The sequence below is a fragment of the Python bivittatus genome, unplaced genomic scaffold, assembly GCF_059951505.1.
Source record: "Python bivittatus isolate LINGU-HERP-01145 unplaced genomic scaffold, Pbiv_v1 ctg000700_np1212, whole genome shotgun sequence".
Lineage (NCBI taxonomy): Eukaryota > Metazoa > Chordata > Lepidosauria > Squamata > Pythonidae > Python > Python bivittatus.
In genome coordinates this window covers 21835357-21861936 of record NW_028277098.1, presented here as the reverse complement: position 1 = coordinate 21861936, position 26580 = coordinate 21835357, and the positions used below count along the sequence as shown (strand labels likewise).

The 26580-nt window shown below is 34.5% G+C and overlaps 2 protein-coding genes across 8 annotated transcripts in view; one reads left to right on the top strand and one right to left on the bottom strand.

Moving 5' to 3' along the window:
* The window catches only part of BCAR3 (BCAR3 adaptor protein, NSP family member), a 102456-nt gene extending 100837 nt beyond the window's left edge, over positions 1 to 1619 (top strand). For all 6 annotated transcript variants that reach the window (XM_025163125.2, XM_025163127.2, XM_025163126.2 and 3 more), the window contains one exon: positions 713 to 1619. In XM_025163125.2, the coding sequence (XP_025018893.1) occupies positions 713 to 900 (188 nt within the window). In that variant the 3' untranslated portion in view covers positions 901 to 1619. The remainder of the gene's footprint in view (positions 1 to 712) is intronic.
* Positions 1620 to 4268: 2649 nt separating this feature from the next.
* The window catches only part of FNBP1L (formin binding protein 1 like), a 57305-nt gene continuing 34993 nt past the window's right edge, over positions 4269 to 26580 (bottom strand). Inside the window, exons 9-15 of one of the 2 annotated variants that reach the window (XM_007422846.3) lie at positions 25388 to 25591; positions 13668 to 13777; positions 12291 to 12423; positions 11027 to 11121; positions 9118 to 9266; positions 7847 to 8005; positions 4269 to 6440 (exon numbers count right to left, since the gene is read on the bottom strand). In XM_007422846.3, coding sequence (XP_007422908.1) covers positions 6433 to 6440; positions 7847 to 8005; positions 9118 to 9266; positions 11027 to 11121; positions 12291 to 12423; positions 13668 to 13777; positions 25388 to 25591 — 858 coding nt within the window. In that variant the 3' untranslated portion in view covers positions 4269 to 6432. Of the gene's footprint in view, positions 8006 to 9117; positions 9267 to 11026; positions 11122 to 12290; positions 12424 to 13667; positions 13778 to 25387; positions 25592 to 26580 lie in introns of both variants that reach the window. The other variant, XM_007422845.3, reaches the window with a different exon arrangement.

The following is a 26580-nucleotide window of genomic DNA, read 5'->3' as shown; positions in this document are numbered from 1 at the left end:
CGTCACTTTTTATGTTTCAACAAATATTTTATTTCCAGGAGTCCTAATGAGAAATTTGGACCACATATAGTTGTGTTTAATTTACTGGTTTTTGAAATTGATTTGAATGTTTATAATTTGTCTGCAATAACATTTTGATTAATATAAAAGATGCCTTTCTCTGTCACATCCACCCAACCATATGTATGCAAAAAGGAAAAAAAAGCAGCTATAGAGATTGGATTTTTGTTATTATTGAAACTTTTGTCATTTAGCAAGTTCAGAACATATTGTTAGCTACTTTTGGAGAAAAGCTTTTCCTAAGATGATAAAATGTGCTGCAACATTTACTTTTTAAAAGAGTAAGGCCAGGGCCTAGTTTGGTTATTCATTTTGTCTCCTTGGAGGTGGAGATGTAACACTAGACAAATCAGCATCTGACCCAGTGAGGCTCTATAGCCATTATTTGCTGTATGCATTCTCTGCATGTGAATTTCAAATATATTTATTCAGTGTGGAAAAGAAAAAAAAAACCAATCTGAAACTGGGGGATAATTTGGATCAAATACTACACCCATTATATTGCCATGTTTCCTCCAGAGAGTACCTATAGCATCACCAAATCATCTGGTGCAGTCAAAGATGACATGTAGTTGGCTTAAACACATGCAGTATTTGGTACTGAAAACTCTATTTTATAGTAACGTTTGTATGTTCCCATTTTCTTCACCAGGTTTTCAGCCAGATGATGCAATGAATGAGATCTTCAAAACAGAATTTCAGATGAGATTGCTCTGGGGCAGCAAAGGAGCACAGGTCAACCAAAATGAAAGATATGAGAAATTCAATCAAATTTTAACTGCACTTTCACGAAAATTAGAGCCCTCTCTTACAAAGCAGACTGAACATAGAAATGTCTGATGGACTCTCAGCTAAAGAAAATTTGGTATATAATTATCCAAGAAAGCATTTTTTTAAAAAAAAGAAAGCTGTGGCAAATGTTGCTTATTCCTTATTTTCCCAAGAGCAAAGGCAGCCAAAAAATAATTCCTGAACAACATACTTCCTCAGGGATAGCTGCTACCTGGCCACTCCCTTTTATGCTGCTAGGGTGATCCTTTTTTAAAAAACTACACCCCCCCTAAAAAAACCCAGGTTCCAGGCCAATCAAAAATCATATAGCATCCATACCCAACTGAGAATCAGGGCAATGCTTCACGGATCATTAACACTCTTATTCTGAATGGACAAATATACCCCAGATGGGGTGTGGAAGACCGGTGGTTATACTGCCAAAATGTTTTTGTAAGACACTTTCTTTGACATCAAGCAGAATTTGGAATTTGTAAACTGTATTTATGTACATTTATTTATGAATTGCCTAATAATGATTTGTGATTTATAAAGGATTATTTATTTGTTATGGTTGTTACCTTTCATGGACCCCCTCCTGTCCACTATAAAAAAAAGTGATGATCATTTTAGGACTTATATCCAATAATGTTATTAACAGTCTGTGATGTAAATATGAATAGAAGTTAAAGAAATAGCTCTTCAGGAGATATCAGTTGTATGATATCCCTTAAATAGATATGGAAAATTGTAAATATAGCTGTGGATTAAAGCATATATGTGAAACATTTTATGTCTTATTTTAGTATGTCAGTGAAACACAAAATGGTAACTTATTTGGGGATTCAAGATGTTAACTGTATCAATGTCCATATTCATGCTGTTAAGATATAGTAGCAGGATTCTGTACTCCTCTTTATTGGCTGAAGCTGCTGCCAAATATTGCTTGGAATATCATTACTAAAATTTACCTCCTCATTTACTTAAAACATTGTAAGTTTGCCCACTCCAATAACAGCTCAGCGTGGCTTATTGTAAAAACAATTGTGATTAAAAATAGTTAAAACAATAGTACATTAAACACTACAATTGTGAACCTTAAAAGCATTAGGTTAAAAAGCATGGCAAATCTATGTATATAGCAATCTATAAATGTGGTAACTAAAATTATATGCATCTATGTAGCAGGAACTTGGGCTGTCAAGGTCCAATGAATCTTACAAGATGCTGTGCAAAACCTACCCATGTGTGTTGTAATAAAATGGCAGTTCATCTATAAGTAGCGTCTAGGCATAAGCCGAATCTGAGCAATCAGGATATCTGCTGATCAGGAGGAGGATAAATCTGCTTTGTATGTTTCTATAAAAGGAACAACAAAGAAGTAGCTGTTCCGTGGTATCCCTCTCTCCAGAATCACAGGCCCAGAGCTTTTCAGCCAATGCTTCTTTTTTTTGTATTTGCCATCCCAAACTGCAGAAGAGAGAGCATGGTATCAGGCAAGGGAGAAAGCTTTCCTATAACTGGGTGTTTCTAGCTGTGTAAGATAGCTGGCAGCAATGACTATGTATTTGCTGATGACAGGAAGGCCAGAGTCTTCCCTAGACAACTAAGTCTGTTGGACAACATTTTCAGAGTCCCCAGGATACATGGTCAAAGATCTATTTTATATTCCACTCACTCACTTACTATGTTAACATTACAACTTGAGTCTTTCTGGTGCTTTCCATTGTCCAGGATTGTTGCCAACAACCTCAACAAAATTTTGTATTCCGGACTTGCAAAATTGAAACTTCTTGATGGCTCTTATCTGTAGTGGATGTAGATCATGTTTTCTATGGAGTTACTTTAAAAGTCATCAGGTACCTCTTGATGTAACAGACTCAAATCCAAATGTCTTCACAGTCAGCAGCATGGTGTGTTTTCTAGTGACTGATTCTATCCATACTACTTTATGTGGATTTAAAAAAAAATCAAAAAGCTTTAAAATTAATATGTTCATGTCTTCCACCATTGCAGATTTTTAAAAATAATTCTCTTCCCCACCCCACCTGCTTCTTAGAAGCAACAATTAGTGTAGGAATTACAGAATGAGAGTGATTTCACTGCTGGAGTTTTCACAAGCAATAATCGGTTAAGTGGCTATGACACCTGTATAAATTTCACCTAGTACTGTGCTACCAAACATGTATCTTATTGTTCACTGAGAGCTAAATTAGCTTTTTTAGGATATACATTTCATGCTGGAAATAGAACATCTGATTTTTTAAATTCTAACTATGCAGAAACTTGCTGTTTTTAACTGGTAACACATAAGTAGCAACCTATCTCAATTTACTGACTTTCCCATTTAAGGTTGTACACTGAGAGCACAAGGATACATCATGTTTTTCCCCCCCTCCCAATCAAATACTCAACAATGACTAAGGAAGAGAAACACATCTATCTTCCTCTTCGTACTCTGGAAGTCATGGTGAGCATGACATGAATTTGAAGACAGAGGAAACAAGCAAACTTAATAAAGGGCATTTAAATCCACCGTGGCCTGACCGGTCAACTGGAAAATGTGAAGCTTTTATTTTAATAAGCTAGTAAGGCAGAACAATAGTAGACCTTTTAGGACTGCTTTCCGATCTATGGCCGAATACTTTCCTTATCAATTGCAAACAGAGACCTTTTAATCAGCAAGGGGTATCTTAATCTACAGTTTCAGAATTCAAATAAATACCCAAATCTTAGGACAATGTTCACTTTTTGAAAACTTAAAATTATAAGTAGAACACAAAAGATCCAACTGGGATTATGAAGCGAGAGAAAAAAAAGAGAAAAAAGAATAAGAAAATGGGAAGAATAATTTCCATTTCACAGTAGTCTGAAATTTGAGACCCACTATGCTACAACTATGTAGGTCAGAAAAAAAACAATTCTCTAGGAATTTTGGAATACTTCCAAAAGCTCCTGTTTGCATATGTGCAGTTCCATCAGAAGCCACAATGAAGAGTTTTGATTCATCCTCTTCCCCAACTTTTCTGTGGCCGGCATTTGCATTGTGCAAGTTGTATACTCCAAATTTGTTTACACATACCAAACGTAAGAATACAATGCTTTGTTACATGGTTACTTAAACATGCCAAAAGTTCTGTTGTTTCTAAAGGTTCTTGTAATTAATAAACTTTAATGTAATCCCAGTCTGGATCTCTCTGCATCTTTGCCCAATTAGCTAGAGTATAAAGTGAATTGAAAGTCCAAGTGACAAACCTTGTAAAGAAATTAAGTAATCCCAAGGAATAATTCTGGATTGGGGCACTAACAGTGAGAAAAACATGGAGATTTATCCTTCTGGTACAACTTTTGCTCCCCTTCACCAACTGAGCATATTTATGACAATTTAAGCAAAACAAACGCCATCTATTATCTGCCTGCAACAGAAGACAAGAAAATTATCAGGGCCATGAAAAGATTGTTTAATTCCATGAAAATATTTTGAAGAGAACCACTATTATTTAACAAAGCATTTAAACATTTAAAAAATCAACACGTGCACAAAAGATTAAAAATTACTGAAAAGTTATGACTCAGACAATTAATTCTCAACATTTCAAAATAATAATTTTAGCCAACTGTGCAAGTACAAAGATTTTTTCTTCCCCTTACATTTAACTACCCTCATAAAGGATGCTTTATACCACAGAAAGTAAATATCCTCCTGAGGAAACAAATCCTGCCCTAGAAAAACAGTAGCACAAAAGAACAATTAGTCCTTTACTAGAAGTGTTAAAAGCAGCTCCAACTGGCTGTTAGCAAAATCCATAGGGTTCCTGGCTGAACGAGTGAGAACCTAATTGTTGTATTTAATTTTTAATTTTAAAATAAAAAGCCAGCACTAAACAAAGAACTATTCAATGTAGTTGGGTCAGTAATGGCATACGGTCGCATTATTATAAATAACCCTGTTTACAATATCCCAAAACTCTAACCTTTAGTGTTTTATCACCTTCAATGTAAATACACTATATCATCTGTGTAATAGTGGCACACGTAATAGTAAAAGGAAGAAATCTCCACACAAGAGTCACACAGATTTAGTTTTACTGATAGTACAACTGCTAGTAACACTGAAAAAAGTTCTAAAGGAATCCAGCATTGCTGTGTCCAAATATTGCTTTGATTCCCACCCTTAGAAAAAGCAGGATTTTAAATATTACCACAAACAGCAAAAAGCTGGTTTTATGAAGCTTAATTTAACTGTTTCTTTGTCCCTCCCACTTCCCTTCCCATATACTAAGATTACCCTATTTTGTTTAGATTTGATGTTTTCATTAACATAATTCACAAATGGCAGACAATTAACATGAGCAATGATGGGGTGCTGCAGACAACTATATTTACATGTATAAACATGTCCAAATCGCAATGTTTACAAATAAAAGTGCACATAGGTCATTACAAAGTATCACTCCAATTTTTAACTGGTCCTTACAATGAAGCATACTTGGAAACAGACGAACACTGCAGTTCATTAAAAACTGGTGTCTTCCCCCATCCCCAACTCAAAAAAATAGACAATTAAAAAAAGGCTCCATAAAAATCCTATTAAAAACATTCATTAGACATAAAACAAAATTGATTCATGTACTTTGTTTTCAATGTGTCACATTCACAATGCACCTTGTGTTATAGACTGGTAGAGATCTAGAAAACATCTACCATTGGCTACCAACAGCTGCAGAACTGTAGAAAGATTCAGGAGGTCATACAGAGCTGAGACCCAATAGCCCTTAGCGGGATACTGAAGTGGTAGTGTTGGCAATCAACGATTTAGGCACTCAAGAGTTTAAGGCAGCATCTGAATGACAAGCACTTGATTTCTGAAAAGAGTTGGTTGTCTTATAGCGGCAAATCTGTGCTCTTATTATCCCAGGATTTCAGTGCTCATGAAAAAGTATTGAGGTGCTGATAGGCTGGAATGGCCTAGTGCTGAGATGTATTCCATTCCCCAAAGCAGAATGAATGCTAAGTTCACAGCCTGTGTAACTCCAAAGAACTGGAATGGTCACAATGAAGGAAAAAAAAAAATTACAGCGACAGAAATGGGTAGGGAAATAAAAAACTTTAGTGCTGGAGGTTGCTACAAATGCAGGAGAGGGAGAAGAGCTACGGAAGTACAAAACATTAGGCAGACATGCCTGACGCGTATCTAGACATGCAGGAAAAGGTTTAGGGCGAGCATGGAGGTGGCACAGGCAGAGACTGTCAATGACATGAGTTTGACTGAATGCTGATTTAAAATGGATATATGGAAAGGAAGCAACTGAAACAGCCAATATAAAATGCAAGTGGTAAACAGCTATAGTGTTTCAGAACTTCAAACTATGGAAAGGGTATGTTTTCAGATTGGGTTGTTTGGTTCTGTTGGAATGGAGTTTTAGCTTACCACAATTTTGAACACACAGAGAAATGCTAACATTGTTAGTGAGAAACATATGCCTACATGCTTTCATGCAACTGGCTTTCCCCCCATCTTGCTGGGCCTAACACCCTCCCCCAAAAAGCAGCTGCATGTAACCTCCTTCAACATCTCGCCCATTTTCTCAGAAACCCGCTTCAGGAACCTGCAATCCGAGAGGAAAAAAAGAACAGAACAGAATTACCAGGGGCCATTCAAAAAAGAGAAGCATAGTCATTTAAAAAAAAAAAATCCACCTCAAATTATTATGGTTATACTAGATAATGGCTCAGATCCTTTGCAAGGGTTCCCCACTTCATACTTTCTGGATAGAAGTTCATTCAGTAGCAAATTAGTGCAATTTAACTTCCAAATGTTCCCTAGCATCCCAGTGAAAATGTACAAGCATAAGCACAAGTAATATAAGTTAGAGCATTCCGATTCCAATCATATGATACCACAGATTAACATCCTGATAAAATGTTCTGTTCTGGGCATGAAAACGTTTCCACATACAAAGACCTTACCCGTTCATTTTAACAAAAGGAACTGATCTGCATTTATTCCTTTGTGCACTTTCTATTGGAATGAATGGAACCAAGTATAAGAGATCTGTAGGAAGCAGTTGTAACTTTTCTGTGCTTTTTGAAGAGACAATTAACAAGAGAAGTATGTCAAGTGTTGGCATGAGAGGCGGGGACTCTTCAATTGTATATACATAAAACATATACAAAATCCCCAATACGAGAAAGAGCAAAAAGGAGTAGATCATCAAGCTGAAGGGCTGCTATACCTCTTGCAACTCGCTGCATTTATTTCTAGGAATCTAAGATCTAATTTAGAAAGGAAAAGCTGCAAAAAATACTTGCAGAACAGGAATGTTTGTAAGCCTACATTGCAACTCCCTAGGTTCCACTACATGGAGGTAATGGCACGCACCCTTGTAACTGAAAGTTTTCTTTTATTTCTGCATAACCTTACATTGCATTAGACTGCAGGCTGTTCTTACAAAATGTGTCCAGTGCATAAATTAGCACAGGGCAATGAGAAGAAGAGCTGTTGTTCAGAAAATAAAAGTTAAAGCTGACCTTCATTTTCGTTTAATTAAGTTTAGCTATTACTTGGACACTGGAACGAGCTCTGGTGTAGGATAAAAATGGATTGCCCAGAAATGGTATACCCTAAAGCAATGAAACAATTCATTCTAAAATAATAATGTTCTTTTAAAAGGAAGAAATAAACTTTACAAGAATAACATTAAAACTATGAAAACCAATAAAATATGACCTGACTGTGTACTGAAAAAGAACACTTCAAAGCCCAGAAGTTAAAAGCACATGGAGAAATTAAACAAAGATGGCACTGATCACAGCCACAGAACAATATAAGTTATATGCAGACGTTTTCCAGTTTCAAAACTGAGATCTTAGTTTGGGCTCCTGTGGTAAATCACATATTGCAAAGACTCCTAAATGGTTTTATACTTTTCCATCCAATTATGTGCTTCAGTATTCATTAAGGAATGTTCATGGATAAGGTGATGGACTGGAGATTATATATAGGTTACTGCACCTTTACTGTTTTTTTCTAGAGTTACATCTATGTAGGAAGTTGGCACGTATCCTTCTTCTCCATTCTGCCTCCGAGCTCTTGTCCATCCATCCCCTTTATCTTCCTCTATAATATACAAAACCTCTCCTTCTTTCATTGCAAGGGTACCTTCATTGTGACCTGGGAGGAAACAAAAAGAAAATGTCTAGTTCTTTTTTTTCCCCTTGCAGGATTTAAAGCTGGTTTCTTTCTCAGCACTCATTTTTCATTCGGGGAAGTGGGGATCAGTTCTCTGCAGTGGAACATATGTTTCAAATGTAAGCCAACAGACAAAAAACTGGTCTCTTGTTGCAAAGCTGAACACATGCCAATGGCTGCTTTTCTAATCTAACATATTTATTTTGTTATAATGCAGAAGTACTATTGCCATTAAACAAAAACGACTTATGGCATGATTTCCCAGAACTTAAACCAGATGGCTATTATAATAATTTATATACAATTATATTTAGAAATGATAAAAAAAACTATACATAAAGACACACACACAATGTTATGTGTATGTGTTTGTGTGTGGTTTGGTTTGTGTGTGTATACACATGAACAGAGGATTGTGCACATACACCAAGCCTGGAGTAAATGTTTTGAGTGTTCTATATTGGACTGAGCATTCCAATGTCCTATAACTGGCTGGATTAAGAAAACTGTCTGCACATTAAGAAAAGACTCCTATCTGCCTGACTGATATGTTTACTATTGTCTTTGATATGGAGAGGTTTAAGGTCATGGGTTGTACTGTAGCATTTATCTTGGGCAATGCTTTCTTAGATGGATTGTCAAATGACTAAGTATGCATTATGCATATTATTACAGCTAGTAATGCTATGATGTTGAGCTTTCCAGTTGCCAAATGCAAAAAAAAATGTTCACTGAGCTTTTCAAGTAGGTTGAAAAACACAACCTTACCAAATATACTATGCATTAAGAAGAAGCCTCCAGCCAATAACCAAAGAAGCCAGTATTTCTGTAGCTTGGGTAGGTGGAGGATTCAGCAGAGACTAACCCTACTTTTGTGGCAAATCAAAGGCCTTGCTTTGAGTTCCCATTGTTCTTATAGTGTAAACATTCCAACACTACACATCTTCTTTTGTTGAACAATGAAAACACAAAACGTCCTGATGAGTATTTTGTTTCCATTAACTACAGGAAAATGTTTCTGGAGCTAAGAAAAAATGTTTTATTCATTCACATTTATCCTATATACAGACTTAAGTATATAAAATTAACCTTACCATCAAAAGGATAGATAGCTTTACAATGTCCTATAGCCGGCAAAGGATCATCATCTTCAAACTCATCATCAAATTCATTATGAGGGCCATGCTGCTGGGGTGGGCTTCGAACTTCTTGGTTTGCATCATCAGTATAGCTCCCTTCAGGACTACAATATAATAGATAACACAAAACATCTTTGTAATTTCTCTAACCAAAAGTCTCATAGATTTCTCATAAATTAAAAAGAATCTCAGAACATTTTCAGATTTCATTGCAAATCATGTACCTTTGTTGAAGTAAACAATGCTTGACAAACCCATCATACACTTGTTAAATGTTACTGACAAATACAGGCAGGGGCTGAACTTTACTGCAGACAGAAAATAAACTGGCCTTTAAAAGCAAAAGCACTTGTTCAGCATATCAAAATATAGAACATTAGTAATGGTACTTTAAGTGCACTCCGTCTACTGGAATAAAATCATGCCTCTCCTGTTACTTCTTCTTTTGCCTCCCTCCACCACACATGGTTACAATAGTAGACAAAAATAACCATACACATTCTTGTTTAAACTTTCAAAGTGAAAGAGTCCATAATCTTTAATCCCTGCTTTACTTAAAATAGAAAAGCAAACAATTTGCTTTCCTAAAAAGCTTATTTTTTCCATTGCCTGCTTTAAAAAGGGTGGAATGTGTAGGAGTGTGTTTTACTTTTTCAATGTGCTTTGCCTGAATAAGCAATCCTTAGCTCACAGTTTCAAACTTGATACCCATCAGCTGCAATATAATGAAGAGAAGCGTATTTATTCATTAGCAGTAGTCAAGCAAATCAAACTGAAGAATGGTAGAGCTTTTTTTGTGGGGGGGGGAGGGTGAGAGGGTTGGGAAAAGGAGAACTATATGAAGTTGGCTAAAAGCATTTGAAGTATAATGCTGAAGGCATTTTCACAAGTGGAGCCTTTCATTCTTCTAGTTTCGTGAACACTTGTTATGATTTGCGATACATATATTTAACATTGCTTTCTAAATAATCATTCTTTCTGTCTATCGAGACACATGCATATATCTCTTTCTTAAAATATTACAGTAATTTTTAATATATGAAGGAAATCAATCAACTAAAAATGTAATTGTATTATCAAAGCAATATTCAAGGTTAATATCTCCAGATATGTATCAACATGTAACAGAAAAGATATTAAAAGAAAAAATCAGGGTTGGGGAAGCTACTAAACATTGGAAGTGGCAGGTACTTCCTTCCCCAATCAGAAAGTTCAACAAAACTGGGGATACATAAATAAAACTTCTTGTAGCATGAAGATTTAATGCAAAGTTTCTCCCAGATGATGAGACAAAAAAGATCTTGTGAAAAGATAAAATGTCCCAACTATGGTTGAAAGTTACCCAAAACATGACCAAAGACAACAGCTTTACGTATCGCATATATTTTCAGCTTTAACAACCCCTTTTGTATATTTTAGTAAAGTGATAGGGGTCTCATTCTCCTTTGCCAAAGGCCTGGGTGACAAGCCAGATCTTCATGGCTCTTCTCAACAACAGCAGAGTGGGGGCCATCCAGATCTCAAGGGAACCTCATTCCAGAGGGCAGGTGCTGCTACAGAGAAGGTGCACTTCTGGTAGAACAATGCAAGAAGGCACTTTGCAATCCACAGGAACATATATGGTGCACCTCTCTTCCAATAATTAAATCAGCTATGTCTTCTAAGTATGTCTTAGTGGGGATGCATAGACAGTCAGAAGAGAGATGTTCTGTACACGTTCCTGCTGTTGCAAAGCACCTCTTTCAGAGGATTTGCACTGCTCTATATTTTAGCCATATCAGTTACAGTTGCTAGATTACTTGTTTTAGAAATCTACTTTGCCATCTTCTGGCACTTCAGATTAAAAAAAGTTTAATATAGTGACCTCTCTCTTCCTTGGGTTACAAGATGGTTGATGTCACTGCTGTGCCTTCGGTCTCCTCTTGTTGCTACTTTACCTTCAACTTCAGAAAGCCATGCCTGAAGAGAGAGAGAAACTGGTTACTTGTGCCAGCATGAAAAATAAAAATCATGCTCTCCTGTTCAAGTTATCTTAGCAAAAGGTTCTCCCTTTTATAAAGCAGACAGGGCCAAGCAACCATAGTCACTTTGTCAAAGGGAAGGGTCACCATCTCACCTAAAGAACAGAGACCATAACTGTGGGGTCTTCAACGTGCACCCAGGATACTTCTGGAACCTCTAGGCTGTACTTCTTAAGAAGCTTTAGGTTGTTTTTAAGGTTTTTTTTTAAAAGGAGACTGGCATACTGCAATGAAAATTGACAGCCTCCGACATAATCTTTAGGGATCTAGTTATGCATTTGGTTCCATATGGGCCTTACAGGAATACTCATAGGCAGATAAAAATTTGGAAATATTTCTTTCTATCCAGGAGAAAACAGACAAATGTAACTTGGGGGTGATAGGGAAAAGAATGCCAAGGTACATTAAAAAAATACTAAAGGGAGATAGAGAATTGAGAAGGAGCGTTTGACTTGTGTTGCGGATACACAAACATGCATGTATGGTCGAGGGAAATAAATGTTTAGTCCAGAATCAGTTCTGTGTTCAGCTATCATGAAACCACCACTTATGAACTCTATCCAACTAATATCCAACTTATGAACTAATATCCAACACAGTTAAATTCATCACCATTTGAAACTAGTCAAACTATACTTTGCGACTGTCCTTGTCTGCTTCCCAAACTTCCAATTTCATTTAAGAATTAAGCTGACCTAATATACTCCCCAAAGTGTGTTATTTTACAATTGGGGCAGACTTATATTAATAATATAATAAAACTGAGTCCACCAAAATATTTTTCTAACCAAAGTACTTCCAAATGTTCTATTATGTAAGAAAACTTACAAACTCCTTGATTTAGTATAGGCCTTGAATATTTTTAGGTATCCTGCAGGCAAAACCATCCACACAATTATCACCAATTATTGTTGCTGCATTTAATTGGATTAAAACATTACACCTAGCTGGCTAAGAAATGGAGGCTGCTGCAATGCTGCAGCAAAGACTGCTTTGCCTACTTTCATTTGAATGCCTCTTTGGAACTTGGAGAATGCCTTGCTTAAGAGACGGTGAAAAGTTGTACTAATCCTTGTCTGAAACACTATCCAATGAACAGATTTTAACCTCATTCTTGTGGATTTCCATTCGGAGACGGTCCATGTTGTTCATAGTTTCCATTAATTTTGGCTGAAGACTACCTGGATCACCCATTTGTGGATTTTTCTCATACACATCTTTCATTTTGATGAGGGCATCTCTATAGAAAAATGCAATTGTTAGGAGTTCATCATTAGGAGTTACAAGGGAAAAAAAATTATGCTCAACAGCCTGCCTCCATTTATCATTATTTGTGGAGAAAGAGAACTGATTGCATACCAAAGCCAAAATAACTGAACTAGCTACTTATTTGTTATTGTGATACTTCAATTTATTAATCTGTGAATTCACACAAATGGGTTGGAACTTTCTATTGCTTCACAGATCTTGGCAGGAACCTGTCCCCTTTGCGTATCACAAATGCCCTTTGGTGTGGCATATGGCACCTGCTAACCTCAGTTCTAACAATATTCAAAATCAAAAGATGTGTCCAATCCTAACAGAATCCAAAGCACAAAAATGGAGTAAAATTCTGAATTCATAGATGATCATTTGAAGACCCACAGTTACCTTCAGTTTTTGTGATTTGTACATATGGGTATGCCTAGGTTTATTTGGTCAGAAGTGGAATCATTTTTTTTTTCTGAGTTTGCTTTGGGGCAAGTAAATATATTTTAAAATCTTGCAGTCATCATCCCAAGATGATAAACATAGAATTTTATTGTAATAAGATTTTATTTTATATAGAGGTTACCTCCTCTCTTACCAGTTCTTTTCTGGAATGACATTATTTTACACATGGATGAGATTATTATAGTTTGTCTCTCATTTACTCAGATGATTGTTGGATTATGAACAATTAAAATTCTGTCAAACAATAACACTGTATCAACAGATAGTACAGGCTGTAAACTGTTCCTGTTCAGAGGTACATTGACACTTATTACCATTACCACAAAGATTATCCATGTTTTTCTTTGATTTTCTATATACTAATTATTTTTTTCTTTCCCTATTTTTATACTCTATAATTGTCAATTCCCTCTCTCCACTGTTATCTTCTTTCTTGCCACATTCCCCTAAATGCTTAGAATCTAAGCATCTAAGCCTTAGATGCTAGTTATCAGTTAACCCTTTCTTTGCATTCTACCCAAACAATAAACTCCCATTTCTCACATTATCTTTCTAGAAATAAAAGTTGAGCCTTAGTGCTACATAAGGTGGACTGATATCATTCAAACTCTATAAATGTGAATCTCACAGATCACAATGAAGAACCAAAATTCTAAATACTTAGGAGGGTTTATGATAAATCAAATTAAACTGATGCTAGAAGTGAATGAGTTTCAAATTGTAGGTAGAGAAAAATAAAATTAGCATCAAGAGTCAGAATAACATAAATACTTTTGATCTGTCTCTTTCTGTAATTCTCTGTTAAGTTCATCAATCCGCTGCTGCAGTTTTTTCCGCCTTTGTTCTGGTGGCAGGTGACTGAAATCTTCTTGGGAAGGACCCTAAAACCAAAGAAAACACAACTTAGAAATGGCAGCTCTCCCACTGATACTTCTACTGATAGTTTAGACAAATCCAATAGTACTTCTTTGCTGAATAATACAGTAGAATGAAACTGTTTATCTACTTCAACAATGCTGCAAACTATGGCTCTAGAAAAATACATATATAATATTGAATTTGATACCCTGATGACCTATTGTGACCTGCTATTTCAAAGTGACAATCAAACAATTTGCAAATGGATGCAGTGGATTACTATGTTCTGTCTCAATGTGCTTAGAACAGAGTATAACAATATTCTTCCTTATTACAAACAACAGAAGAAAAGATAATAAGCTTAAGTTATAGAAAAGGAAATTGATCCAATAAAAGGATCGTAATGCATTTTCTTTCAATTTTGGAAATTATTTGAAGTACAAAAAAATAAATAAATCCAGAAATGATATGGTTTCATTAAACTATTTCTCGCAGTACCATCCAAAAAGGCTAATATAGACAGAATGCATACTTTGGTTTCTCTTGAGATCATATAAATGTTTTGCCATTTTCTAAAAAGATTTCTCTGAAAATACATAAACCTAGCACCCTGATAACTACAAACAGCAAGTTGGGAGCCAATCTCAGGAATGCATACTCCTTTCCCAAAGCAAAGCTATATTTCACCTTTAATTGTTGTTAAGCAGTAAATTTGTGCCAATGTCAACCATAAGTAGTTAGATGTTTTACCCAGATTTGAAATGTTAGTTTAATATAAGAATACTTGTATGTGTTGAGAACTTTTTTAACTGTGATTATAGTGTAGGGGAAATTTGTGCCAACAAGTTTTCCCTTAATTATTTTATTTGTAAATAAAACTAATATTGGTAAAGCCGGTGAGCACAAGAGTGAATGCCACAACAGCATACATTAAGGACACTCCTATTTTGGTTGTGTAATTCTTGGCCTGATAATAGGTCTTCACAAACCCATTCACCAGTGGTGAAGGTCCTTCTTTAGCACAAAAGAGATTTCTTATGAAGAAGAGCTATCAGTGAGCTTGGAAGTGGGCAACCTCATGCCTCACTGAAACATGTTGGAAACTTCTCTCACAGGGAAGCTCTCATGCCAGAGTTTAGATCAAAATAAGTTCTCTGACAGAAAACCAAGAACAGCACCACCCCAAATCTGCAAACCATAGCCACTTCCTTTTAGCCTCTATTTGTTTAGCTGAAGAACATGAGAACAAATTAATTTCATCATGATATATTTTGCTCTATTTTCTGGAAAGTTTGATTGGTTGCAATATACCCCTAAATCAAGTTACTTGGCAGTAACTCAGACTGAATTTAAATAGAAAACTTGGTTTTTTACCTATAAAAAATTACTTTCCAAATCGTCCTAATATATTGAAGAGAATACAAGCAATTTCTATCACATTCAGCACTAGTTGGCTGGGAATATAATTAGAAAATCCCAAGCTATAAACAATCTGTTTCAAAGAAAAGATTCACAAATCCACCTACTTGAACACATGTGATTAACAATTTAATAAATTAACTATAGTACTCACTGATTAATTACAATCCAAACAGGAATTTACAAGTCTGTGTTTTTATGGTTTACCATCTGCTTAGAGAAGCTAAACAATCAGGCTTATTAAGTCCATCTTCCTACATAATTTCATACTAATTTTTCCAGATCAATAGTTTTGCTGTATGCATTTTTTCAGAACAGAGTGTCTAGTGAAGTTCCGATATATAATAATGTTAAAACATAACAATTTCATATCATCTTATATTCAATTATTACAATTTAACTGATGTTACTGGTGTTCTTTGCCACTTAAAAGCAGTTTTTGATGGGAATTTTTTACTCTTATATAATGTTTTTATTCTTAAATGTAACACAGGAAGCATTTATCATGTGCAAAGAGTATCCCATAAGAGCTAGGGATACCCAAATTTCTAAGAAATTGAATGGGATTAGGACCTGAATAACTCAGAAATTTCTACAAGAATGCTGCCTTTCAAACTAATTTCAGATAAAGGTAGCTGCCTTCAGTACAATAAGCAAAATTTGTTTCTAGCCTTTTCAGTATCATTTCTACTGAATTCTGTGTAATTTTCTGTCAAAGAATTAATATACAGTAACTGTCAGGAGCATATGCAGGGATATGTCAGACAAAGCAGTCTGACAGAAGCATCATGTTGCAAGCCCTGCCACTTTTGTGCGTACATTGTGATGTTGTACACATGTCCAAAGGGGGCAGAATTTGCAGCAGGATGTTGGTTTCCTCATTTTGACCAAAGCAGCAGGAGGCTGTGGATCTTACAGTAACATTCATTTATGGAAATTATGTTTCATACTTTATCAGTTGCAAAGATAGCCGAAATCATATTCACACCCTCCCTTCCTTTTTTCCAAGTCTATGAGGCACTTTTATCAGCAACTCTTTTATATTAAATGGTAGAATTCCCTGCTGATTCACAAAATAAACTAAAACATTATGCAGTATTATGATTGTGCATATTATTAAGTTTTAATACTGTTTTACTATTAGAGTGATACTCTCTAATATTTCTTTAAATATTAGTAAATTAAACTCAAAAATGAAGTTTCATTTTTCACTACTTCCATAATAACATTAAATGTTTAGAATTATCTTGATATATTTAGATATTGTTTTAAATTCATTTTTTAAAACTTGCAAATGATGTAAATAGAACATTAACTCAAAATTGGTAGTAATAGATTTAGTATGTTTTTTTTTTTACCAATCCTGAATACAATATGACTAGTATATGAAACTGCGCTGAAAAATATGTTAAGGACATTTTTTTCTGATTAAGTCAACTTTGGCAAAGATTTTCTAATGTTATGTTAATGAAAAGGATGATGGATTATTTTATCACCAATGAACCAGCTTTACATCACTTCTAAATAATGGATGAAATCCAATGTAATGTAAGTAGAAGACCTCTTATGCAAAGCTAATTTTTCTCTTCCCTAAATCCTGTTGTATGCTTCATCTATTATCTCCAAAATCTTCAGAGCACCATTGAAGGATGCACCAGGGCTGTAAGGGCCCCTGCTTACAGTATTGTGGAACTGGATGCAGAAAATGGAGTTCATCCCCAAATAATTGCAAATATTCAATAATTCAAACAGAACAACTCTATGACACACAAGACTGATTTTTCCTGTGGACCCAATTTTATACATTTTGTGTAGAAAATGGAGCTCAAGTAGCTCTAGGTAAAATTATTCTCATTTTATAAAGGCAATGTATAAACACATCCTACTTTAACTATACAATCTATAAAATAGCAGGAATTTGTTTTGTTTACACCAAGCACAAATGGATTATGAGACAAAGGGACAAACAAAAGTATGTACAATCTGACTAACTGACTCAAAGCAACTATGAAATGGATAAGCTATTATCATGCTGTTGTTACGAACTACAGCAGACAGATCAGCACACAGGCCTTACCGTCTTCATCGACCACTGACCAGTTTAGTTGAAAACAGAAAGAAACAGGAAATTATTTGCATACTACCAACCAGTATTTAGGAAGATTTCTAAATATAAAATATCCACCCCATTCCAGCTTCTCTGGCATATATTCAGATTAGCTGGAATGATTACTCAGAAGCAATTCCCACTGAATTCACTGGGCTTTGCTACCAAACATACATAGTACTGCATTCCTTATTATGAAGTGTCATACTTTTATGATCATGTTAGGCATCATCTAAAGTACTTCAATATGTATACATGAAGGTTACAGGCACCTATGGTTTAAAACAGAAGCAACAGTCTAACAGTTTAGAAGTACACTATAAACTTGCAATTTTAAATAAATATTATCTATTTCTACACTGTTAAAAAAAAAAAAAGCACAGAGGAACATTATACAGTGCAGAAGCATTTGACAATGGCAATGATCTTTGTTTACAGTCAAAATCTAATTTAACTGAGAACAAAATGGCAACATTTAAATAAAGCTCCTAAATTCTGAGTCTCATGCACTTCTCCCAGTCCTTCTTAGCTAGATTTATCTTTATGGGAAAATAGTGGAAACCAGGTCATTCAAGTGGACATAAGAATATGAAACTTAAATAAATTAAGCCATGCATTCATAGGATTCCCACTACTGTTTTAAAAAAACAAAAGCACTTAAATGAAATTATAAAAATGTTGTGGCAACTGAACTGGAGGGTTTTTCTCCAAAAGACTTTATTATTAGTGGAGAAAGGGATCCTGGGATATTCTTTCTTTAAAAAAAAAAATTTTTTTTTTCCCTTTGCTGAAACACAGTAGAAAAAAATGTTAAAAGCCAATCTGTTCTTAATTAACAACCATATATTAGAATAGAAGTATCTGGTTGTGGTCCCAATAGATGTCACATGCATCATGGTGTCATGTTGCCCATTAAATTAATGGTGTAATTTATGTCAGTCACACCCTGGCATCATGACACAAATGACATATGCTACATAATTCATGTCATTAATGTGATGTCATTTCCCCCTTTTGTGGTTGCCAATGTATCAACATGAAAGAATTAAATATACTAAAAAATACTTTATAATGCCATGCTATGGGATTTTGCAATATATTGACCTAAACTTTGCACAATGCAGTTAACAAATCCGAGGTCAAAAGCAAAATTAACTATGTGATACACTGACCCCTTCTCTAAGTTTAAAATAAGCTTGGAGTACTGATTTAGGAAAACAAATGGAAGAGAAAAACACTTTGGAAATCAGGTATTTTTCTATCAGCTTCCATACAAGAATATATAACAACATTGGCATTTAACTCCAACTAGATTAGCACAAATATTTCATACTTATTCATCAATATGTTGGAGGGGCTGCAATCAGAATTTTTCATATATGGTGGACTTGTAAAAAGACAATGCCTTAATGAAAGACAATATTCAAAGAAGCTATAACAACTGAACAGAAAAACAGAATGTCTTTCAGAGTTGGAATTATTACATATTTCTGAGGGAGATAACTCTAAACTAAACAAAAAGTAGTTTATTGTATTCTAATTCTTATTCCTGGCTGCAAGATTAGTAATTGCTCAAAAGGGGAAGATTTCTAGATAACCTATGATTGAAGAATTGGCATGCTAAGTATAGTATGGTCAATTGCTTTTATGGAAAAACTGATAAAATCCGAATAGTGACCTCTCAGACGGATGAATCATTATGTAAGTTGTGCTAACAAAAATTCTTCTTTTGATACATTTTATGTTATATGTAATGTATGATTGAATATTGAGATAGTGTTCTGAGATATTATTTTTTTGTTTTTCTCTTGCCTTACACAATATTAAAAATAAAGTAAGTAAGTAAGTAAATCTATTTGATACCTTCTGAAAATCTGTGTATAGGTTTTTAAAGTATTCCTTTATCTTGGGGCATTTTTAAGACAGTTTGGAATATATTATAGTTGCAGGCCTGCTATTAAAGGAGGTTAAGGAAGGATGAAAATTCAGTGAGTGTTTTTAGATATATCTTAACCAACTCTAAGAGAGTAAAAACAGCAACTAATCTTAAATAATCCGATATGTTAACATCTTATCGATCACCAGCATCTTGGAAGATATTATTATTTGTGTATGTGTTTGGTTTTACTGTATTTTTATATTGTTTTTATTGTATTTTAATTAATATTTATTTGTTGTTTTATTGTGAACCGCCCAGAGTCACTTCCTCGTGAGATGGGCAGTATTTAAATTTGAAATATAAATCAATCAATCTTGGAATTGGTATTCTTTCAAAGGCATACTTATGAATGGGCAAATAGACATCTGCAGGTATGTATCACATATTATGACAATGTAGATGGCCTACAATAATAAACACTGTTGTGATACACTAATTCCTAAGAACTCAAAACATGATTAGGATTATTCTGTATCTTAAAAGTTATCCTTAAAATTATTAAACTGATAATTAAAAAATATAACTTGGCAAAATTAGCTAAAATGTGATTTCCATGATTTAGGAAAGTACAGAAATCATTTTACAAGAACACAAATTATTTTAAAGCAAATTGACTTATGCATGTGGGCTCTATCAAACAAGTAAAAAAGAACTGCTGTGGATAATAAGCCTCCTACCATTCTACAGTCATCAGTATGATTTACAGTCTTTCAACTTATGCTATATTCAATGGCTTAGAAGAGTGTTCAAACATCTGGTCTGACCGCATATATTGGTGGATACATCCATTATTATTTGAGTAATATTTGCAATTCTTACCAGGTTTCCAGAAAAAAAGGTAGAATCTTTAGTGAAATAAAGCATTCCCTTTGTCTAAAAAGATATAATTTGAGTGGCTTATGGCTGTATGATCATGATGTATAGGTACAAGATTTCAAGTCTCAAACACATCAGCTTACTGCAGGGCAAAATACTGAACCAATATTTGCACCTTGAACAATCGTGAAAAGTTCCTCAGAATAAACATTTGGACTTTTTACCAAATGAATAGATAACAAATGCACTACCCTTGCATTAAGTTAATACTGCTGTATTTATTATTAAAAGGGGCAACATCAACAACACATGTAATTATGTTAGTGTTTTCCTCTGTTTTTGATACGTTCAGCTGTCACTGGATGGCTAAAGCTGACAGCAGTTTAAATCTATATCTTTTTATTCAAGAAAAAAAAGAGTATTTGAATTATCCTGTTCCTCATAATAGTTATACCACTTCTTGATTAATTTCCATTTTTAAAAATGATAATCAAAGGCTGATGATACAATGAACTGTTGGGTTTTGAAAAATTTAGCCATTTTGCCCAATATGGGAAAAGCTACTTCAAGTCAGAATGTTGGCTATAAATTAACAAGAAGAAGCAGTGTGCTTATTTGGCAAGAACAAACCTCTGTTGAGCCATGATATGGAATTGTATATAGTCCCTTTTTTTAATACAGCACGAAAACTCTAACAGATGTACAGATCATTTCCCAATGACCAGAGGAGATTAGATTCTAGCCCTCACAAGCATAGAGCTCTGTGTAACCCATAGTTAGTGGGATCATGATGAAAGCCAATGTCCTTACAGATCAAAACAATTTAATACAATTGTCAATACTGCAAAATATATTTATTTATAAGATCTTTTAAAGGCTACTGAGCATAATCAAGAGATTCTTACTAGCGGTTTCTTTCACTAGCCCCTATATGCCAAGGATGGAAGGTTAGAGGTGAGAAATCTCAGTTCTCTTCACTGTTTTTTTTTTTCTTTCAAAGAAACATCCTTTCCTGTAGTTCTTGCATAAAATCCACAGTTGAGAATTCTGTGCAAGATACTGGTAAATCAAGCTACTAAATAAAGAAGGTGCGATTGTCCCTTTCAAGATGTACAAGACTAATGTTATATCTGGAGAACTCTGATAGGATAATTAAATTTTGGCAGCTATCACTTTTCCAAGTAAGGAGTTATTCATAAATCTTCATAACACAGCCAGCATGATTAACAGTTAGGAGAAAAGAGATACTACAAACTATGGTTTTTAATGGTCTACAAACTTATTAAAGATTGGATTCTGTTACTGCAGTAATTATTATGTTAAGAATCAGCATTTTCTCTCAGAATGCTGGATATGGGCTGTGTACATTCCTATGACTGCAAATATGCTATATAAGAATTAGATGTAATATGAATGCAGAATCTAGCTAAGTTTCAGAGATATAAAGGAAGCCTAAAAAAGATTTTATCACTTCTAGCTTCTTTAATTCCAACAAGAGACAAGGATCCTTACCAAATTTGCTTTTTCTCTCCTCATAAAATCTAAACTATCTGAAAATTTAAGTGTGAAAGAATAACAAACCTATGACCCAAATATATATTTTTAATTAAGTCTAACTATACAATTTGTTCTAAATGAAGGATCAGGATTTTTGGGTGCAAAATTTGAAATATTTTAGGATATAGAGCAAAAATCATAGATTAAAAGCCAGATGCTAAAAGGGAAAGCAACTATATCATAGTGCTCTAATCTGAGACAAGGAAATTATAAGAAATCTATAGCCAAAGGTGGAAAAAGGGACCCAAACCACTCACTACAATGATAACTTATCTAATAATTAACTAGAACTGCTTATATCTTTGGACTCTGAACTGCTTTTCTCAAGACCAACATGCCCAACTATAATAGGCATATATCATAAGGTTATAATCGATTTTGTTTCCAGTTTGTTCATATGTATGTATGTGTGTGTATCCATGTATGTGGATGTATGTGTGTGTGGATGTGTGTATATATCTATAATTGTCAGGAATTTTGTGTACGTATGAATACACACAAACACACAGATGAAAATCCATTCAATTTCTGGTTATCAAGACTCAGTATTAGACTCCCACATATATGAAACAATGCATTTCAGAGCCAAACAATCTAATACTAATCCATGTGTCATGAAATAATAAATGTTGGTTGGAGATCATTTCTTCCCTAGAACAAACTACATTTGCAGAATCTGTCATTATAAATTAGTAAGCATATTCTCTCTTAATAATAATCTATAAATGACTAAACAAAAATGTCCTTCAGGAAATAACAGTAAATTAATCACTAGAGTGAAGAACACTGCATTTAAAATATTACACATTAAAATGAAAAAAGAAAGATCTGTGTTTGTGTGTAAACTATTAAACTGGAGGCAGATTTTTTAAAAATGAAAATACATTTCCCAGAAGCTAATGTTTTAAGATATCCCACTGAAATCAATAATTTGAAAAACTATAAAGCTTGCTAATACTCAAGGTGACTTAAAATGAGTTTTACATTAATTATACAAAATTCACAAAATATTTATTTAGAAATGTATAATCTAACCATGAGCCAGTGTCAGTTCATGGGTAGCCAAGGCTAAACTAAAATTAACACTAAAGGGTAGTAACATGGACGTCAATATAAAGGAAAATGTACCCTATAATTTGGACTTGTGCCTGATCACTTTATAATTCATAAAATAACAAATATTTGAGGAGAGGCACTTGATAGAACACAACTTTTTGACTAGACTACATGTCTTGGGAAGCTCAGAGTGAGATACTGGATCCCCTATTCACATATGAAGAAAGTCATAAAAAACTGATCTCTACTGAGATGCAAGATTAACAAATGCAAACTCTATACCTGAATAATACTTTTATTAGAATCAATTAAAAGAACAAAGTTCTTGGAACAGATACTGTGTCTTTGCCTACTCTTCCTCATCAGATTGTTTTGAGGGTGGGCCAGGGGAAAATAAGTAATCAGATGTGTCATGCAGAGCTTCTTGGGAGAAGGCTGGAATAAAAGAATTATAAAATAAATACCTGCCTTTCCTCACAATTATTATAAACATCCGAGATATGTATGGGTAGCTTGTCAGCATGACTTTTTAAAATGCCTCAGAAAATCTATACTCCTTTGTTAGAAAAATCAGCAAACAAAATAATAATCAACCAGTTCCTTACAATTATCTCACTTCTCTTTCCTTACCAGTAATTTCTGGTTCCTAATACATTACATATTAAGTACACTCAGGAAACAATGAGAACATGCACTCAGCATCTTCTTTGTAATACCATCGGAGACAGCTATTTTTAACATTAACATTACTTGTGACGCTAAGCATAGCTATTACACAACATGGAATTAAGCAAAATGATTGTTGATTGTACCATTGCTAGTAGAAAAATTATGATGGTGGAGGGTACTACAAAAGCCACACAGAAGCACACCATAGCGCCATCATGCACCTGCAACTCATAAAACTTACCCCTCTTTTGAGGCTTCTGAAAGAAGACATTCTGGGCTTCCCTGTTTTTATTTCATTCATGCAATAATGCATTTGTTCAATGGAGAATATGGGATACTGGGAACCATTAGAAGTACTGGACGTGTATAAACTAGTAGGGGTAAGGGGTGGGGACTGTGGCTGATATAGAAAGAAAGGAAGAGATAAGGCAAACATTCAAAGTGGTGAAAATTCTGTCTTTTCCTTTCAATAAGAAATAAATAATGGATTGGATCCAGAGTAACAAAGGAACAGAATTCTGCAAACTGAATGCTCCCACAACTGGATAGAAGGGGAGATTTCAACCAAATGCCCCTCTTTCTGAAACCCACAGTAACTTTCCTCTCAAAAATCTGCTTCAGAAGAGTGGAGGATTTTAAAAAATAATATGAAAGGTGGAACTGGAGGTAGAGACAGAACAGATGAAAATAATCTTTCAGTTTATGGCAGCTTCCATTGAACGATTCATTCATTTTGGGGAATGGAAAAAATTCTTCCATTTCAGCACCCTGGGTCTGGATCCAAGCCCATAACGTTTTATGTTTTCATCATTATAATGATCAGCAACAAAATGTATCACCATAAAACTTATATCATAATAAAAATAACTTATAATAAAAATGTTAATGTTTAAGACATCACAAAACTTTTGTTTTTGGCTATCAGAATGATAAAGACACCAAGTTGAGCTCACAAGAATTTCAAAACCACCATGAAAAGCTGCCCCTTCTGAACTAACTCAAAAACACACTGATAAAACTACAGATGTGAAAGAAAATAGATACAACAGGCATTGACATTTTATTTATATCTGTGGTGTATTACATTTGTCTCTCGCTATGAGAAAATAAAATTAAAAGCCTTATTTTTATCCCAAATCTAGGATACCCATTTTAATGATACATGAAATCAGAACTTAAAAAATGGCTTTGAATATTAATAGAGATACACCATGCAATTGGAAATTACAAATGCATTCTTTTATCTATTAAAATTTTTTGTACAAGTTTCTCGTACAATCCACCATAATTCAGTGAAAAAAATAAAAATAAAACATCGTTTATGCTCTTTGCTGGTCCCAATGCTAACAATATCTATTTTTATAGGGTCAACTCAGACATAATATTGCTAGTTTTTCATGCTTCCAAAGGAATTAATGCTAATTTCCATTTGACCTTCAGGTCACCCACTTCTCAATAGTATTCACTTTTTCCCAAGTTTTATCTATTAAACACAAAACTATACTAAATAAAGCTTCACCAGGACACACAAAAGCTTAAATAAACTATACCACCAATTGTACTACATTTATCATGTAAGTTAAAAACCTTAAACTGATTGTGCTTGTTAATCTCCCTCCAGTCCACAAGAGCACCTCTATCTCAACAAATACAGTGCCACATGGATGGCAAGATATTGCATGGCTTAAGAGTCCAGCAACAACTGCAGAAGCTGCTACAACTGTTCAGATTGATTGCAGGAGTTTCTGGCCAAGTCACTGTCTGGTATATATCACGACAGTCTTACAATTCCAAAGCAATTTCAGCATTACTGCTCTGATCAGTCACAGTATATGCTTTTGGCTTGCTGGAATCCCACAGTTGGATTATGTAGGGATGAGAGACAAAAATGTTCATAATAGCAAAGTTATCCTCTGGAGCATACCAGAATCCAGTTTCTAAAATGGACAATTTTGCCCCTACAAGCTGCCAACAAGAATAAATCTGATTATTCTGTTGCAAAAGGCAACATTTAATCACTGAATTACAACCTTGAGTGTGCAATCATGTGATACATTTCAATTTCTTTACCTTTGGTTTCTTTCCAAAAAGCCAGAGTTTGCCCTTAGCCTTGCCCACAGTGGTTTTTGCATCAATTTTCATCCCTTCCTGTTTTGGTGTACTGATCGTTCCATCAGAAACAGTCCTGTAAATGTGTTGACTGTAATCTTCAAATGGAAAGTCTCCGGGAGGTTCAAAGCCAGACTTAAAGGAGTCTATTACTATTTGAGAATCCTTTATAGGAGAAATACAAGATATATGTAATTAATGGCTTAAATATCACATTTAACTAATGCAACAATTAAAGAGTACGTGTCAGCCCTCCAAGGTAGTCCAGACCAGGTAACCAAAATCATAAATACCAATACTACTTTTATTGTAAAAGTTACAGCAACAGAATCTTGCAAGTCTGAAAGCATTTCTCCCCTCCCTGCCTTTATGTTCCAGAGAACTAGGGAGGGTCAATTTTGAGATTCTTTCTCAAAACTCATTTCTGGTTTGGACTCAGATTTTGTTTAACAGACTATTGTCTAGGCTAAAGCTCTTCCTCCTGTCTCTCAGGTTATTCCTTCTGCCCATTACACTACCAGAAATTAATATAAATTAGTTTACAACATTATTTTTCAGGGTGTCTGTTTTGTTTTGAATGTAAGCATTATTATAGAGAAAACAAAAACTGCAGATATCCTGTACTTCCTATTCCATTATTGTTATATCAAAACTGGAACTGTTACATATAGTCCACCCAGGTAATGCATCAATTCCCAAGATACAGACAGTTTCACTTTCATCAAGTATATAAATATACTATACAAATATGACAAATAAATAAATATTACAGTTTTTTATTTGTAATTGTTTTTATGCATTTATTCTTTTTAATTGTTGTATGCCACCCAGAGTCACCTTGTGTGACATGGGCGGCTATAGAAATGATAAATCAATCAATCAATCAATCAATCAATCAATCAATCAAACATGTACTGAACACAAGAAATCCCCTTTGGAATAAGACGGATTTAAGTAGAAGCAGGAAGCAGCTTCTTAGCACCTTATTACATTTGAAGCCATCTCTGCTCTATATGAAACACAGAACACAGAATCAGGCATGCCAAATACTGCAACTATTCTCTTAACTGGTTTACTATAAGATGTTTGTTTCTCTTCAATATCAGCCTACTCTAATTTTGATACAGTGCACATACACACATTAGTCATGAGGC